Source organism: Chlorocebus sabaeus, chromosome 10, assembly GCF_047675955.1.
Source record: "Chlorocebus sabaeus isolate Y175 chromosome 10, mChlSab1.0.hap1, whole genome shotgun sequence".
Lineage (NCBI taxonomy): Eukaryota > Metazoa > Chordata > Mammalia > Primates > Cercopithecidae > Chlorocebus > Chlorocebus sabaeus.
The window spans coordinates 123946701-123966298 of NC_132913.1; the positions used below are offsets into that span (position 1 = coordinate 123946701).

Sequence of the window (19598 nt, forward strand, 5' to 3'; positions counted from 1 at the left end):
GACAGAGTCTCCCTCACTCTGTCGCCCGGGCTGGAGTGCAGAGGCGATTCTCCTGCCTCGGCCTCCCGAGTAGCTGGAACTACAGGTGCCCGCCACCATGTCTGGCTAATTTTTGTATTTTTAGTAGATATGGGGTCTCACCATGTTGTCAAGGCTGGTCTCAAACTCCTGAGCTCAAGTGATCTGCCTACCTTGGCCTCCCAAAGTGCCGGGATTACAGGCATGAGCGACCATGCCTGGCCGTATTTATTATTATTATTTTTTAGTCAAGGGCACAGGCTCTGAGGAGGGGGCCTCCAGAGTGCCCAAGGTGCAGCCAGGACAGCAGAGCAGCTGTAAGGCGGCGGGACAAGGCCGGGGGTGGCGACAGAGACTATCATGCAGACTGTTGTAAGTGGGGGAGCCATGGAATTTCATGTCTAGATCAGGGCACCTTTAAGAATGACAGAGGGTGCTGTTAGTTTTTTATTTTTTACTGTTTTCTGAGACAGAGTCTTGCTTTGTCACCCAGGCTGGAGTGCAGTAGCATGATCTTGGCTTACTGCAACCTCCATCTCCTGGATTCAAACGATTCTCCTACCTCAGCCTCCTGAGTAGCTGGCATTATAGGTGCTTGCCACCCTGCCTGGCAAATATTTGCATTTTTAGTAGAGATGGGGTTTCACCATGTTGGCCAGGCTGGTCTCGAACTCCTGACCTCAGGTGATCCGCCTGCCTCGGCCTCCCAAAGTGCTGGGATTATGGGAATGAGCCACCATGCCCAGCCGGGTGCTGTTATTAATCGAACATAAACTGGGCCTGACACTAGTAAACTGAAACATAGACGAACCTAGCCGTATGGCACTGGTTTCATTCTGAGCGAGAGAACTGGGAACCGTGAGCCGAGACATGGCATGATATGTCTTCTGTTTTAAAAGGATCACTCTCCTGTAGGAGGCACCAGCCCAAGGCACCACTCTGCCATGAAGCCAGGGCCAGCCAGACCTGCCCGCTCTCTCGCCTCCGCCTCCACCTCCACTATATTTTGTCCACAGGGTGTTTGCCTGGAAGCTGAGTGACTCAGGCTGTGTTGCTGCCATTTCCTTATCGTAGCTGGAAGGTTTTGCATCCGAGCCCCACAGCCTGGAGGCAGGGGCTGGGACTCCCTTGAGGCAGAGAAACCTCCTTTGCACTGTCGGAGGCAGTGTGCCTGCCTTGCTGGCCTGGCTAGACCTGTGGCACGCTACTACTCTACTCACTCATGTCAGTTTAGTTCATGGTTTACAGGCATCTCTGCTAGCCCCGAGCAATCTGTTCTGAAAATCAGGTGCTCTGTGCAGGAAACACTCTCTGGAGGCCTATTTCTCGTTATTTTAAAAGGGAAAATTAAGACGCCTTACATGTTAACCACCTCCCCTCCCCAGCTAAAGCCTGCTCACTTCCTGAAATAATGATAAGACGAAAGACCAGGTTGTGAAGAGACATGAGTTGCCACTTTTGGTTGAACAAAAAAGGGACAGGAGGAGAAACCCCTACGTGTGTATTTACACTTGCAGGTGCTCGGAGACAGGTGAGAAGCTGTCCACCTGGATTTGCTTGGAGGCATGGGACCGGAGGGAGGCATGGGACCGGAGAGGGGCATGGGACCGGAGGGGGGCATGGGACCGGAGGGAGGAAGACTGCTAATTTAAAAAACATGCATTTCAGTATTATTGTCCTTGCTACAGCAAATAGGAACTATGTAATCAAATAAAACAACAGAATGGTTTATAATAAAAATAAATATTATGTTTGGTTGTATGTCGTAGTTTTGGAGTTTCATTATTGACTTTATAATTTTTACAGTGGAATGCGTCCAATTTTCTTTGAAAATATTTTTGTTTCTAGAGTTAGGAAATTGTGACCTGTCTTTAGGGGAGTTACATTCTCTATTCGGCTTTCTTTTTTCTTTTCTTTCTTTTTTTTTGTTTTTGAGACGGAGTCTCGCTCTGTTGCCAGGCTGCAGGGCAGTGGTGTGATCTCAGCTCACTGCAAGCTCCACCTCCCAGGTTGAAGCGATTCTCCTGCCTCAGCCTCCCGAGTACCTGGGACTACAGGTGCCTGCCACCACACTCAGCTAATTTTTGTATTTTTAGCAGAGACAGGGTTTCACCATGTTGGTCAGGATGGTCTAGATCTCTTGACCTCGTGACCCGCCCACCTCAGCCTCCCAAAGTGCTGAGATTATAGGCATGAGCCACCGTGCCTGGCCTATTCAGCTTTCTACTATTTGTTGGCTTTAACAATTAAAGCAATCTAGTTATTGCATCTCTGTTATTTTCCATTCTTACTACGTTTTTAACCTTCATTTATCATGCATTACTCATTTCCATCGATTTCTGTCAGCTCCTGGGCTCTCCACTTTGTCTGATGTATGTTTATGCTTTTGTATCAGTGTGATGCATTTACCTTGTTTTTCTTTATAATAAAGTTGAAGATCCAGTGCCATTTGTCCTTCCTTATTGTTCTCATTTTATTTTAATCCTAATGACTTTAACAATTATGTTTTCAAGTTCAATAAATAATCCTGTTGGGATTTTAATTGAAATTGCGTTATCTCTATAAATTACCTAGAGCAGATTTATCATCTTTCCCTTTAACCAGAAACATAGTCCATTTCTCCATTTATTCAAGTCTTTTCTTATTTCTTCCTTTTAACACCCATAGACTTCAATTTTCATAAGGTTCTTATACTTTTCTTCCATATTTAGCCCACCATTGATTGTTAAAAATACATTTTGCCATTTTCTTTAAAATATTCATTTTTTATTTCCTTTTCATGTCCTTGTACTATTAGTAATTTATATTATGGCACTAATTATATTAGGGGCAAAGGTCATCGACATTGTCCTTTCCTTTCCTGGGAAGACCTATAGTATTTCTCCATTAAGTTGTCTTGTTTAAAAAATATATTTAAAAAAGAGTATAGCTGTCTTGCTTAAAATAAAACAAAAGAACTTTATATATATATATATATATATATATATATATATGAGTATAGCTGTCTTGTTTAAAAAACACTTGGTTTTTCATTCATTCCTTCATAACATACCTATAGCCTATTTTATGCCAGATACTGTTCTGGGAAAAGGCAGTGAACAGAAGACATGAAAATCCCTGCCTTTATTGAGCTTACATTTTATTATGCTGTGAATTAACCTTTTCTATTTAAAAATTTTAAAAATAAGATGAGTAATTTTATCACGTGCCTTTTCTGTATGAACTTAAAATGATAAGGCTCACAGGTGGGGAACCCAGTAGGGCCCACTGGCCAAGGACGCCATGCTATGGGCCTGAAGGCTCCAACCAGAAACTTTAAAATAAAGCTTTACACTTGATAAAGAAGCAGTTGGGAGGGTAGATGTATCATGAAAATTGTATTTTACTGGAAAGGGAGAAGCCCAGGGCAGCTGCCATTGATTAGTTAGCTGTGTGATTTGGGCAAATCATGGTATCATGGTGGGAACTTGGTTAGTTTTCCTCTCTGCAGAATGGTGCAATTGAACTAGCTTTATTCATTTAGTTATTTAAAAATAAGTATGTATGCCTAGTAGACAATTTCCACAGATCCTTTCAGCTCTGGAAACTCTATGATTTACATGTGACAAATGCTGGGGAGGGCAATGTTAATTTTTTACATGATTTATTCCATGATTAATGTTACTTTCTTAATAGAAACACACTCAATATAGCCATCTGCCTTTACATTCTTTTATTTGCAAAAGCTGGATAAGAGAAACACGTGTGTCTGATATCTTTCAGGTAGCAAATGTGAGGTATGGAGCATTTGGTCAAGTTAAGGGCTATTAAAAATTTATGCATATTGTCAAAAATTCTTGCACGAATGTGAAAATGCCCATCTCTAGAGTTTGCAGTGATTTAGAAAGCAGAGCTACTACAATGATCAATCTTTCCCCTGAGGTCCCACACTGAGCTTCAACGGGCCTCACCATTTCAGACTCACAGGACAGAGATTTATCTGTGTTTCATCAAGTATGAAAAATATGTGGATGGAGGGGTTTCCAGCCGGTCCCCCCCAAGTCATCCAGCCACCTCCATTAATGTCAGCAGGCTCATAAATTTTTCTCGCATTCTCAAGAAAGCAGCTTGTGCCACTGCACAGAAGCCTCCAAAGGTGGCAGTTGCTGCCTATAAATTCACTTACACTCAATAAAGGCAACTGACTCTGCACATGGGCTTAATTACCATGGCCCTCCTTGGGAAACCGAGGGGCTCACTATTTCTCAAAGGAGAGGAGGAAAAAGTGGTACATGAAGCAAGGCAACCTCTTAGCAGCACATTACAAAACCTCATTTATTCATTGATGTGTCTACTTATTACCGGGATAGTCTTAGCAGTTATCACTCAAGACTGAAGCGTCCTTCTTGATTCGAAAGTATTATCTTGAATTCTACTCAGGCTTGAATCCTACAGGAACCTCCCTATCCAACCTCCTTTTTTTTTTTTAAAATTTTATTAAAAGGAACAATATCTTACTCAGCACACAATTGGCTATTTTGGTTCTGGTTACTCTTCTACTCAGGAAATGAGATGCATGCATTATTTTCACCTTTCTTAAATATTTACTTGTGTAGAAAAATGAATACTCAGGGAAGAAGAGAGTACCTTAGGAAGGGATGGAAAGATTCTCCCGTTCAAAGGCACTGTCATCCCTTTCTCTTCACCGACCCATTATTCAAAACCTGCGCCATCATTCACCCAGCAACCCCAGCAACCCCTCCTCATTGAGAGGAACAGATCATTCCCTTTTCTAACTCAGGAATCCAGAAAGCTTAGGAAAACAGACATAGGAGAAAAGTTAGGTTAGCAAAATGTTCAGTCATCTACATTTGAATTCACTTCTTATGCACTACTTTTGAAAAGAAGTAATCTCTTACAAGTAGAAACAAGAGTCAGTTGAAGAAAAGGACAACTTTAAGGTCTAGAGGCAAACTTTGAAGATCCCCCAGCCTTATTTGATCAAGTGCCAAATGAATATTTATCATATTTACAAAACACAAAGGCCTGATTGTTTCTGCTCAAAGCAGCACATACATGTTGACATACGTCTCCAAACAACACAGAAATTAAGAGCTTGCGAGAACAAACTGAATGGCTCTATATCCAAAGAACGGCTCTGTCCTCTGCCGCAGATGCGTTAAGTACTGTAAAGAACATTCCCAAGTCCTCTTACTTCCCCAGCTACAGTGACTGCAGCAGAGATGCAATAGATTTGAGGTCCTCCACTTTCCCAGGATAGCACCAATTCTAATTTTTTTTTTTTTTTTTTGGAGACAGAGTCTCACTCTGAGGTTGGAGTGCAGTGGTGCAATCTCAGCTCACTGCAACCTCCGTCTCCTGGGTTCAAGTGATTCTCTTGCCAAAGCCTCCTTAGTAGCCAGGATTGCAGGTGCCTGCGACCATGCCTGGCTCATTTTTTACATTTTTAGTAGAGACGGGGTTTCATCATGTTGGCCAGGCTGGTCTCGAACTCCTGACCACAGCTGATCCACCTGTCTTGGCCACCCAAAGTGCTGGGATTACAAACGTGAGCCACCGTGCCTGGCCCAGTTTTAATTTTTTAGTGGTGTCCTTCCCCTCTTTAGAGTGATTCTCTGCCCTGGATGGCATGCAGAGGGTAGCAGTGACTGCTTAGCCCACGGGTTCTTCAGGTCATGCCCCATTGGCGGCAGCAGGGATCTCATTTGTCACTTGGATTCCAGTGGGATGGACAGAAAAGCACAATAGAGGGTATATTGGGACTCAAGGGTGCAACCTGGAACAGCCTGCAGGTCCATAAAGAGAAAATCCATTCAGTGCATTTGCCAAAGAGCCCTGAATCTGTCTTTCATCATGACTTGGCGCCTGGATAAACCAAGAGAGCCTAGAGCTGCTGGATGTTCTTAATTTGTTTTACTGTGACGACTGACATCAAAACCTGCAATTTCACGCGAGCGTGCACCTGTCCCTAAGGCCTCAGTGAATAATGCCTGGACCTTAAGTTCTCATCCCACCTCTTCCTCCATTCAACCTAATATATTTTCCACCAAAGCAAACAGTAGAAAAAGTTATTTGCCTTCTCATATGAGTAACTTATACACGGTTCACATCTCTACAGATCACAGCTGCTTTTGAGAATTTACTAAAAATATAATTACACAAAGAATTCAAAATAATGAGCCTCTAACTCACCTCTCTGTATGTGACCATCAGTCTCCCTCTGTCTTTCTAAAACCTCTTTTTTCATGCTGAAAGTAATTCACGCTCCATGCAGAAAATGGACTATAAAGGGAAAGAATACATACAGCCATGGTCCTCAGAAGATATCTATTGTGAACCTTCAGGTGGCTTCCTTTGATATCCTTAGAAGTCCTCAGAGAGAACAATTCTGAACTTTCTCTTGAGAAACAATTCCAGTTTTACACAATGCTCGCGTTTCAAAAAGTCTTTACTCACCCAGATTGTAGTTCTCAATCTGACAGTAACTAGGCAGGTTTTTAGCCAAGTTACCTGACTTTTCTGAGTCTGCTTTGTCATCTATAAAATAATTGGGGCAAGCCACAGCCAGCTTTCTCAAATCACGCGATTCTTCTCCTTCTCTCTTTTTCCCCTCCTCTGTCTTTTTCTCTTTTCCTTTTAACTACACAGAACCATCACTACGCTCTGCATGAAGATGCTAAGAAGTAGGAGAGAGGCAATTAGGAGTTAGGAAAGACCCGGGTTCCCAGGCGGCACCTAGTGAGCCATGTGACTTTCTGCAGCCACCATCTGTTTCCAACAAAATGCTGACCACCTGCCACTCCTCTGCACCATGTGGCTGAGGACATTTGTGCCGGCATGCTCATAAGGAGAAGACCCACTTGGTGCTGTGGGAATCAGAAACCTGAATATTAATTCCAGCTTCACCTGTTACGATCCATGAGCCCTGAGAAAGCCACTGAGTATGTCTAAGCCTTGGGTTCCCATGACAACTTTCTGGGGCAGCACCTGGTGCCGTCCCCTTGCCTAGCAGGAGCAGTAGAGAAAGAAATGCAAGTTCATCTGAGAGAAAGGACCAGCTTTTAAAGGCGTGACTAGTGACGGGAGGTGCTGCAGGCCTGAGAGCTCGGAGACACTAGCAGGGAGAGCATCAGGCTGGAGTGGAGGGAGGAACGTGAAGACGTGACATTCTGTCCATTGCCCGAAGCTCTCTGGACAGTGAGTATGGTCGCTCTCGCTATTTGCGAATTAGCTCTCGAGTTCGACTGGCATCTACTGGGAAGACGACAGACAAGGAATCTGGAGGTCTCCCCAGGTCCCGCAAGCCTTCGAACGACAAAGCTGAACCCGCAGAACTGTACACTGAAAGGGGAGAATTTTACTGCATTTAAGCTGTATCTTAATTTTAAAAATGAAAAACAAAAAACAAAAAACAAAAAACAAAAACAACGAAGCATTTCAAGACCTCCTCCAGAAAGAATGTGCATTTGCTGGCGATCTGGAGGCATGCCCTGGAGACTCAAGCATACTGCGTGCTGTGTTTTTTCTTTTTTTCAGTTTGTCTGCCCTGTTATTATCCCCTCAGCTGCATGCCCACCCCCACCACTGGCAGCCCTTGCTCTCGGCGCCTCCACCACCAGCCAGTCTCTCCTTTTGTAGGTTGGCAATGCAGCATTTTGACTGTGGGAGCCACAGAAGCTGTGTACAGCTGTGAATACAAAGGCCCCAGACTCCAGAATAAAAACATGGGGTACTATGGATATGGGAAACATCCAAATTGCAAGTCATTTATTTGAGAATCTGATAGACTTTCTATAGGTTTAACATGATTACTGAGGGTGTATTTTGTGCCACATATTGTTCTAAGGGCTTTATAGTTGCAAATCTATATTACTCTACCTATGAGGTAGGTACTATTACTATCCCTACCTCCTTTTTAAGATGAGGAAATGGAGGCACAGAAAGGTTAAGTAACTGGCTCAAGGTCACACAGCCTGCAAGTGATAGAGCCGGGATTTGAACCCAGGCAGCCTGGCTCTAGGGCTTCTGCTCCTCTGCATGTGTGTGGCATTTGCAATGCATTTGTGGATTAGAGATACAGAAGACACCATCACATCACAAGACTGAAAGCAGTGGCTGGTCTACACCCTCAGTCAGGCTCGTGTGCTAAGGACCCTGACAACCTCAAGCCCCCGAGTTTTTCCAGGTCACCCCACTTCTGACTGATTATGTGTTGGCTTAAAAGATGGAATGTGGCTACCTGATTTACATCACTTTCAGATTCCTCAAGCTTATGTGAGTTAAAAGGAGTCTGCTAAAATCAGACTAGCAATGCCCCTCGGCCAGTGCCAGAGCTGGCACCTGATGGGAGTGGGGTAGCTCACTTGGGTGTTTACTCCTTCTGCACTGAAGAATGAGCTGGAAGTCAGGCATATTTTCAACAAATGAAGTAACAAGCGTAGGTGGCGGAGAAATGGCAATGTTCCACGATAGTGCAATTTGGAATTTTCACTTGGAAAGATTGTGAGGCCTAGAATCAGTCCCAGGGTCCAGAGATGACAGCCACTCAGGTGACTCTGAAGCCCATGGGCAGATGAGCAGAGGCTGCTGCATCTTCAGGGGCAGGAGCCCACAGTCCCGAGGCTGGCTGTGGGCCACGCAGCCCACCTGGGCTTCAGGCTTCTCTGTTATCACCCCAAGGGGCTGGATGAAATTACAGCTGAGACCCCTTTATGATACTTTAACATGAAGCTTATTGATACATCCTGAGACCTAGACGGCAGTTCAAGCCGTGAGAAAAACCAATCAGAGCAAGATGTTTTCTGATAACAAGTGTACCCATGACTGCTCTGTCCAATATGGGAGCCACTAGCAACAAGGGGCCATCAAAGCTTAAATTTAATGAAATAAAATGAACTGAAATTAAAAATTCAGATCCTCAGTCACCCCAGCCACCTTTCAAGTGCTCAGTGGCCACATGTGGCCAGAGGCTACCACACCAGACAGTGCACATCAAGCACGTTTCCACCACTGCACGAAGTCCTATTGCACAGCCCTGGTCAGGACAAATACAAACGTCTGTAATTTCCTCCTTCGTTATGAATGCTATTTATGAATGAACGGGATTATGACGCTCATCTCATAAAGCTGTTGAGAGTTGTAGTAGACACTGAATAATGATCCCTAAAGATACTGAGTGCAAATCCCCAGAGTCTGTAAATGGTATTGCATATGAAAAAAGGGGTTTTGTAGATGTGATTAGATTCATGAGAGGGGGAGATGATTGTGGATTAGTCAGGTATGTCCTAAATGCAGTCTTAAGTGTCCTATAAGAGAGAGGTAGAAGGAGATTAGATGCACGTAGAAGACGACGAGGTGACGTGACCACAGAAGCAGAGAACAGAGCGATGTGACCACAAGCCAAGGAATGCTGGAAGCCCCCAGAAGCTGGCAGAGGCAAGGAAGGGAGCTCCCGGAGGGAGCACAGCCCTGCTAGCACCTTGATGTCAGTCTCCCAACCTGTGAACTGGGAGAAAATAAATTTCTATTGTTTTAAGCCACCAAGTTTGTGGTAATTTGTTACAATTCAACAGTAAACCAATACAAGAGTTAAATTAGTTAAAGTATAAAGCACTTCAAATTCCTGGTGTAGAATTATAGAATGAGTGCTCAGTAACTGTGAGTCTCTATTATTATTATTATTGAATACACACCTAATGTGTCCAACCACCAAAATAGTTCTAATTACAGGGGAGGTCAGGGGCGGGGTACAGGGAAGGAGCCCACACTTGAGTTGTGACTCTGGGAGGAGGAGATAGGGCCAAAGGTTTAAGTAGAGGGCATCAGTGTTTGCTTGATGAACAACTGAAGCGCCTCCAAACCCAAAGCATGTTCCTTAAATTGCAATATTTGACAAAAATAGCTATCTCAAATCGTTTATACAGTACAAAGAAAAATAATCACAACTATCACACTATCTAGAAAATTCTAGGCCTGTAGAGCTTAAGTGTGAAGCAAGAGAAAACACACCGGCGTGGAGGCAGGACGTAAAATCCAAGAGAATTAACTAAAAAACTACAAGAACTAATGTGGGAATTCACTTAGGGATGCACACACTATATACAAGTCTGCAACCAATCACAAGGAAAATATTGGAAGAAAATCTCATTCAAAACAGAAAATGCACACATAAAATGCATACCCTCAACAAGTAATTTGTGGGGCCCAAGTATTTTATTTGCATCACCTCATTTGACCCCACAGAGTCAGAGAAGTGACACTCAGGGGCTCCCAGCCAGCAAGGGGGCATTCGCTGGCAGAAACCGTGCAATGGGCTGCTGGGACAGTATCATTTTTCTCACTGTTGCTTTCTTTCCCTCTCTTTCTGGCTTTCCTATAAGCCAGTTAAAAAAAAAAAAAAAAGAAAAAAAAGAAAAGACAGGCCGGGCGCGGTGGCTCATGACTGTAATCCCAGCACTTTGGGAGGCTGAGGCAGATGGATCACCTGAGGTCAGGAGTTTGAGACCAGCCTGGCCAATATGGTGAAACCCCGTCTCTACTAAAAATACAAAAATTAGCTGTGCATGGTGGCGGGTGCCTGCAATCCTGGCTACTCGGGAGGCTGAAGCACGAGAATTTCTTGAACCTGGGAGGCGGAGGTTGCAGGGAGCCAAGACCGCACCACTGTACTCCAGTCTGGGCAACAGAGTGAGACTCTGGCTCAAAAAACAAAAAAAGGCAAATGATAAACTGGGAAGTCATTATTGCAATAATTCAAAAGGCTTTGGTATCTGTAATACATATATAACTACCATTTTAGAGATCACCTAAAGAAAAGAAAAAAAAACACCCAAAAGGGAAGCGGATAAATGACTGGGCATTTTACAATGCTTGTGACAAAGAAATCAAAAGATTCTTTAACCTCCCTATTAATACAATGCACACAAATTAAAAGATGACTGAGATACCATTTTTCTTTTATCAATTTGGTAAAATATTTAAAAAGATCATAATCAATTAATTAACTAGTGCATCCATGCAATCGAAAGTGAGGCCATCAAAACAAAGATGGTTTTCTTTGGAAAAATATTTTAAGGACAAGGGAAAAGTCAACGTTAAATTTTTACAAATTGGAGAAAGGATTCCTAAAATTGTAATTAAAATATATATGTGAAAGAAAAGGACTGGAAGGAAATTTATCAAAAAATTTCATGGTCGCTATCTCTACATCCTCACAGATGATTTCAATTTTCCTCTTTAAGCTCTATCTTGTGAATGCTCTACAGTGATCACTACTTTCAACATTGGGGAAAAAAACTTCATGTACAATAACGTAGAAATTGAATTAAAAAACAAAGAACCCCTTTTGGCAACTATAAGTGCTAACTCAATGAGATAAGCATAAGTATTCCGAATCGTGGGAGTGCACATTAACTGTAGCTTTTAAGAATTTGTTGAGCCATCATTGTGTGTCCTATTGGAATTTATCCTAAGGACTGACCATGTTTCATGTTTCAAAAGACAATATTTGCTTTTTATTTGCCTTTGATTTAAAAAAGCAAGGAAAGGGATTTTATCAAAGTCAATCAGATAAGTATAATCCAATTAAGGAAAATAAATTCACTCTTGACCTTCCATTACTTCAAAAAGAGGCATTTTTACATCTTTGTGAAGTCTGCACAGCACACCCACGAGGATGACTCTAACTGGCCTCCAAACTGTCAGGTCAAGGACACCGGATAAAGTGTTCTCAAGGGACAGGCCAGTGAGGGTTGGATCTTCAAAGGGTGCTCATAAACCCTGGGACAACTGAGAAGGCGCTCCCAGGATGACATCCAGAGCTCTCCCATCTCCCATGACCCTGCCGGGACCTCAGGTGGGGAAGCAACTCGCAACCACGGCCAGCCCTGTCTCCCTGCCCTTTGGTCAAAAGACGGTTGCCACGGGTGTCCAAAGTATTATATTCATTGATGTTTCTAAAATCAGGGTGTCTTAAAAACGTAAAATCAACCCAAATAGATGGCCTTTCTTTTTCCTTACATATATGTTTTAGTGAGGGTTTTTATTATAAATATAAAAATAACACTTATTTTCTCTACTTCTAACAGTAGAGAAAAATATGAAACAAAAAGTAGCCCTACCACTCTAGCCCCTAGAAGTAGCCATGCTGACAGTTTCTGGTGTATCCTTCCTGAAGTTTCCATCCATCTGCAAATATATATTTATTTTATTTATTTATTTTTTGAGGTGGAGTCTTGCTCTGTCGTCCAGGCTGGAGTGCAGTGGTGCATTCTTGGCTCACTGCAACCTCCACCTCCCGGGTTCAAGCAATCCTCTCGCCTCAACCTCCTGAGTAGCTGGGATTACGGTCACCCGCCACCAAGCCCAGCTAATTTTTGTATTTTTAGTAGAGATGGGGTTTCACCATGTTGGCCCAGGTTGGTCTCAAACTCCTGACCTCAGGTGATCTGCCCGCCTCAGCCTCTCAAAGTATTGGGATTACAGGTGTGAGCCACTGTGCCTGGCCTGTAAACATACATTTAATAAGTTAAATGTGTTTGTGAATATATATATACGTATATATATATATAAATATTTTAGCATATTTGGGGTTACAGTTGTACACAGTGCTTTCAACTTGGTTTGCCACTTAATAATAAATTAGATTTTACCTTGTCTATATGAAAGTAAAGAATCATTTCATTTACAGAAAATATATTTTTGAATACCTATTCTTTGACACACAAGAAAATGGGGGAAGTTCCTGATAAGGGAAATTCATGAACATTGAGCACACAGCATATAATCCTCGTTAGCTATGGAAAGGACAGTTTTAGGTGTAAACCAACGTGATTTAATCAGAAGACTTAAATCTTTTGAAACAATGCCTTTCTACCTGCATTTCCATGATTGCAACTGCACAAAATCATCCCAAGTATATTTTCTCCAGACCCAATTATGTAATTGAATAAGAATGAAAAACTGTAATACCATTGGCTTGAAGCACCATTCACTGCTTATTCATGAAATTTATATACCAGTTCCATCCTGCTAGCAGGCACAGTCTTAATGGGACTTGCAGTTTACATGGGAGGGGGGCATCTGAGTGAGCAGTGGTTATAGTCCAGGAGAAATGACAGTGGCCCACACTTAAGAGGTCTAAGCACCCTTCATCTGTTCACAACTCCGTGAAACAGGGACGATTCTTGTCCTCATATCACAGATGAGGAAACCTACGCACAAAGAAGCTAAGTGACTTGCCCAAGCGTACACAGCTATTTTGCGGGAAGCAATGACTCCAGTTTGCATCCTAATCATTGTGCCACACTGCCCAGAGGAGCAAAGCGGAGGGGCTCTCAGAGCTCGAGGAGGAGACGGAAGGAACCTGGGAGGGAATGGTCAGGGGGCTTTCATCACAAGTCACTCTCAACTTGAACAACAAAGCAGTGGGGCAGCACGGTGAGGGAAGGAAAGAGAGGAGTGAGGGTGGGGACCCTGAGTCCTTGGGACCCATCCTGTAAGGGCCTCAGTCAAAGAGCGGGGTGAATGTTGAGACCATAGCGGAAGCCCCGGAGTGGCTGAGGAGAATCTGTGAACTTCGAGGCGGTGCTCATCTTCCCACCTGGGCAGCATTTTCGATGGTAGCAAAATGGAGGGGACCTGATGGATAGGCCCCTGAGACATGGGCCTGGTACCACCTATGTTCATGGGGGAGAACCAGCAGCCAGCAGAGCCGGGCTCAGACCCAAGAGGCTTGGACTGTGGGTGGCCAGTGCCTGGGGACAAGTGGCAGAAACCACGGGCTGCAAAGGAAGCCCCCAACAGACCAGGTGGGCCGGACCAGCACAGCCACACCACATGGCTGCAGAAACCCACCAGGGGCCGGGCGCGGTGGCTCACGCCTGTAATCCCAGCACTCTGGGAGGCCGAGGCGGGTGGATTACTTCAGGTTAGGAGTTTGAGACCAGTCTGGCCAACATGGTGAAGCCCTGTCTCTACTAAAAATGCAAAATTAGCCTGGTATGGTGGTGTGCACCTGTAATCCCAGCTACTCGGGAGGCTGAGGCAGAAGAATCGCTTAAACTTGGGTGGCGGAGGTTGCAGTGAGCCGAGATCACATCACTGCACTCCAGCCTGGGTGACACAGCGAGACTGTCTCAAAAACAAATAAACAAACACAAAACCAAAAAACCACCAGGGTATGAAATGGTGTGCCTGGCACTCTTTGCCCCAGCTGCCAGCTGTTAGTGTAAGGATATGGAATTTCCTTTTACAGTCAGATGCAGTAAGGAGAAGAAAAATGGGGCAAGATTCTTGAGAGAGAGACATTTAAATTGACTTCAAATTTACCCACGAGAGACAGTTAACCTGAAAGAGACTACTTTAAACCAGAAGAGACAAAGTCACCTATAATTGGCAAATGCAAGTCTTCCCTCCCCCACTGCTTTTTAAAATTATTTATTTATTTATTGTCTTTTTTACTGTGACCCATTTTTCATGAAGATGCAAGTCTTATACCATGGGCAGGAGTGGGAGTCTGAGAACGATGGTAGTGACTGGAAAACTGGGTTTTGGTATTCTGGATAACAGAACATGACATTTTAAAGAACGAAAGCATTGGCATTTTTGCTGATATACTACTATTACTGTGATATATTTCTAACAGCTTTATGGAGGCCTGAGTGATATACAAGAAACTGATCATATTTCAAGGATAGAATTTTATAAGTTTTGACAAATATATGCTCTCATGAAACCATCCCCAGAAAGCAAGGAGGAAAGTGATGGAGAAAGGAGGGCTATGTGTACGATACTGTCTGCTCAATTAACAGCAGCCCTCCATCTCCATTCATCATCATCAGTACAGAATTTACACAACATCAAATTCCTCATTTTAAATACCCCCTCATTCAAAATACCCCATTTTGCTATAAAATATCGCTGATAAATAAGACATAGAAAGAAAATCTCACAAATGTAATCAATTTTGAATTTTTAAAAGTCATCACTTTCAAAATTGTATTGTAGGAAAGGATGGAACTCTCAGTCAAAAGCATGTCATTGATATGTCAAACACTCGTGAAGAAACTTTGGTATAAAACTGAAGTATTATTGAGAAGATAGTGTATTAGGATCCCACATAAAGTTAATACAAGAAGTTTATAGTACTTCAGATTTTTGTAAATCACTGTAAAAGTAATTGATATGTATTAGACACCTATTGCTGCATAACAAGTCATTCCAAGCCTTAGCAGCTTGAAACAACAAATACATATTGCATCACAGTTTCTGTGGGTGGGGAATCAGATGTGGCTCAGCTGGGCGCCTCTGCTTCAAGGTCTCTCACAAGGCTGTCATCAAAGTGCTGGCGGGGACTGTGGTCTCATCTGATGGCTCACCTGGGTCAAGGGGATTCACTTCCAAATCTATGCCTGTGGTTGGTGGGTAGCATTTAGTTCTCAGGCTGCTGGAGGGGGGCCCTCAGCTTCTCAATGGCTGTTGCTTGGGAGCCTCCCCCAGCTCCCTGCCATGTGGGCCTCTCCACTGGGCAGCAGACACTATGGTGGCTGACTCCTCTGAGCCAGCAAGGGAAAAGGCAAGTGACAGAGCAGGAAAGGCAAGCAAGATGAAGGTGATATCCCATCACTCTAGCCATATCCTTGTCTTTGGAAGTGAGTTACTAGGTATACCTTACACTTCAGGGGAGGGATCACTGGAGGCCAGCTTAGAGGCTGCCTGCCACAGATAACTTTTAATAGAATCTTTTGAGAGTAAGTTCGATTTTTCTATTGCCAACATTTAAATTCTCTGGTCCTGATGAGCTAACCACAGTTGGCGTCAGAATATCTTGAGACCTGATGTAATATGATGCAATACCCCATCAAGAAAACAGATGGCCAAGTCTGCCTTCTATGGCTCCTGGGATTTATCATAACAATCTGCCCTCTTTTCTTCCCTTCTTGAAATAAAATTGGTTTAAAAAATTCTTCTAATTAGGTTACCAACAAACTGTTCTGCTGTGTAGAAAAATTCTCTGATGAATACCGTTTAAAAACCAACTTTTGTAAACAAGTTTTAACTCATTTAATGTTTCATTTAAGAGCATTAAAGAACACCCTTAAATATGAATACGCCTGGAGCCTTGTCCCCAAAACTACCTATCTACCCATTTGATAAAGTTTGGATGCCCTCTCCAAATCTCATGTTGAAATGTGATCCCTAGCGTTGGAGGTAGGGCCTGGTGGGAGGTGTCTGGGTCATGGGGGCAGATCCCTCATGGCTTGGTGCTGTCCTTGCTATAGTGAGGGAGTTCTTGCAAGATCTGGTTGTTTAAAAGTATGTGGCACCACCCCCCCACTGCCAACCCCACACTCTCTTTTGCTCTTGCTCTTGCCATTTGACACGCCTCCTCCTGCATCACCTTCCACTGTAAGTTGAGTTAAAGCTCCCCAAGGCAAACAGGAGCAGATACCAGCACTATGCTTCCCGTAAAGCTTGTAGAACCTTGAGCCAATTAAGTTTCTTTTCCTTAGAAATTACCCAGCCTCAGATATTTCTTTATAGCAATGCAAGAACCACATAACACACCATCATTTCAAGGAGACCTGGTGGCCAGGTGTCAAGTCCCAGGAATCAGCAGCTGCCTCAAAGCATTATGACCGAGAGGGACCATGATCGAGAATCTCAAGCTTCTTACAAGTAGAGAGGCTGGCTAGATGCCAGAAAGGAAGGTTGTTTCTGGGTCCCGTGGCTTTCGGACAGACCTGGCACGTGAAGTCCTGCCATCCTGGGGCTATGTCATACACCCATTATATTCCAAGCCATGTGGTCACAGAGGCACTATGTGGGCCGTTTTCCCATATTTAAAAAAATTAATTTCTGAATTCTTAGCCTTGGCATTTCACGCTTCTAAAACGAAGCCAAGAAACCTCATGACTCTATATCAATACACTTCTGTGCTTAAAAACATACAATAACATCAGACACTAAAGAACAGACTGTCTGGACATATCACGATGTAGCTCATATTCACCTGCATTCAATGAACCAATGCCGGATCTGGTCTTGAAGGTTCTCCTTGATGTCCAGGCCTTCTATCAACTTTAGGTCATTCTTGATGGTAACCAGGGCTTCCCTGTAGTCCTCTTCATGCTTCATCTGCACCTCGTTCCGCAGGTGGTCCACCTTTTCAGCCTGGATTACTGTAGCACTGACTTCATTAAAGAGAGGAGGTGGATTCTGAAAATATATACAAACAAAAAGGTTTGAGGTCATAAAAGTTACAGAGCTGGCAAAAATATCAGAAACTGAACAAATGTGTTAATATCTTCTATAGTGTCCTAGCAAAGGCAAATAAGAAATACAAGCATCCAGAGGAAGCAAAGCTAACTGAGTACATTTACTTAGTGTATTTAATCCACAGTCCCTGACGTAATGCTTTATGTTCTTTTGTTTTGAAGTTTTCAGCTTCAATATGTTTGAGGTTTCTCTCTTGTCAACAACATAGATCTGGATTAAAAAAACTCAATCTGAGAATTATAGAAAAGAAAAATTTTATTCATTGTATAGAAGAAACATTTGGAGATAATCTTCTTATCTTAAGTTTCTTATCTAACACACTTTCTTTTTTTTTGTTTGTTTGTTTTTTGTTTTGTTTTTTTCCTTTCCTACCTTCTGCCGGATTTATGGAGTTAGTTTTGTTCATTCTTATCATGTAGTGGTTTAAAAATTATACATCTTATTTTAATCTTCTACTGGTTATCTTAAAATTTTAACATGTTACTTAACATCTATATTTCTATCTGTCTAGAATTTATCATAATCTAGAGCTTCTTTGAACAAGTATAGGACCTATGCATGTGTTCACTTTTCTTCCCACAACCTCTCATTTTATAATATCATAGACTGTAATTAATTTTGAAAACATGTGTTTACATTTAACTATGAGATGCCCTGGTTTCTCTGTTTACCCTTTGCATTAGTCCATTTTTGCACTGCTATAAAAGAATATTGGAGGGTGGGTAATTTATAAGGAAAATAAGTTTATTTTGGCTCATAGTTCTGCAGGCTGTATGAGAAGCATGGTGCCAGCATCTGCTTGGCTTCTGGTGAGGCCTCAGGAAACTTACAATCATGGCGGAAGATGACAGGGAGCCAGTGCCTCACGTGGTGAAAGGGAGCAAGAGAGAAAGAAGGGGAGGTCCCACATTCATATAAAAAACCAGATCTTGTGTGAACGGAGAGAATTCGCTTATCACCAAGGAGATGGTGGTAAGCCATTCATGAGAGATCTGCCCCCATGATCCATCACCTCCCACTAGGCTCCACCTCCAACATTAGGAATCACATTTCAACACGAGATTTGGAGGGGACAAACATCCAGACCATATGACCCTTGTTCATTTTTGTATTCAATTTTCATTTTGCTGAAGTATGTCCTTGAGTGTAACTTTCAGAATGAATATGTACAGCCATAAATATTATAAGGACTTGCATTTCTAAGGATGTCTTCATTTGGTCCCTCCCACTTGAATGGCATTTTGGTAGTTCCTTTGAGGAATTCTACTTCTAATATGTAGAGTTTCCAGCTCCTTTTTTGCAAACGGAATTGTTGTTCCTTTGCAAGTAAGCTGTTTACCTCCCTGAAAGTATTTATAATGCTTTACTTTTAAGAGTTTTGAAAGTTCATTAAAATGTATCTAGGTGTAGGCATTTCTTCATTCATTGTATTCTCCTTTGGTAGGTCTATTCAATATAAAGAATTACCTTCAACTCTTCAAGTTTTCCTTCTATTATCTCTTTCTCTCCATTTCCTTGTCTGCAGTAAGCATTAGATAAATGCCAGAACACCAGATTGATCTTTCATGACTCTGAGCTTTTATATTTTCCATTTGTCTATTTGCACTAGGTGATAGTGCAAATAGGAGAAAAAAATCACTATGTTATAGTGCAGATAGGAGATTTCTTTAGCTTTATCTTCCAGAACCAATTTGCTTTTCAGTTATGTGTACCATTTGGATTATTTAAATTTTGGAGTGGTTACTGTTGTTGTTTTAATTTTGGGCATGCTCTTATATTCCCAGAATAGTTTCTTATTTTATACTTGTTCCTTTCTTATTTTTTGTAGTCACTATGGTGAACACTATTGTGATTGTTGTCATTAGAACAGGCTGCACCAATAGCTAAGTGGGCGAAATCCAGGAATACTAGGGAGCTCTGGAGTAAAGAAATGTCCAAGGGTAAGAGAATAACGTTAAAGTCCATTTTGAAAGCCGTGAAACAAGAATATGACAAAATTCAAGACCCTGTTTACAAAAGACATTAGCAAAACTATAAACTTAAATCAATTACTTCGAAAAAATCATTATCTTAAAGATTCAATTCATGTCTTAAACTAAAATTTTGAATGAATTAGTTAAATGTAACACAAATGTACACACATATATATACACACTCTCAAAGAAATACCTATGAACCTCTGGAGATGGGAGGGATTTCACAATGAAGATGTCGTCAAAATACAGTGTCCACTCACCCCATAAAGTCAGTGAAAAGAGAAAAGGAAACCACATATATCATACTTGGTAAATATATGCATTAGA

At 42.4% G+C, this 19598-nt stretch overlaps 1 protein-coding gene across 5 annotated transcripts in view; it reads right to left on the reverse strand.

Moving 5' to 3' along the window:
- The window catches only part of DRC11 (dynein regulatory complex subunit 11), a 168349-nt gene that overhangs the window by 109294 nt on the left and 39457 nt on the right, over nucleotides 1-19598 (reverse strand). For all 5 annotated transcript variants that reach the window (XM_038001338.2, XM_038001337.2, XM_038001335.2 and 2 more), the window contains one exon: nucleotides 17030-17235. In XM_038001338.2, the coding sequence (XP_037857266.1) occupies nucleotides 17030-17235 (206 nt within the window). The remainder of the gene's footprint in view (nucleotides 1-17029; nucleotides 17236-19598) is intronic.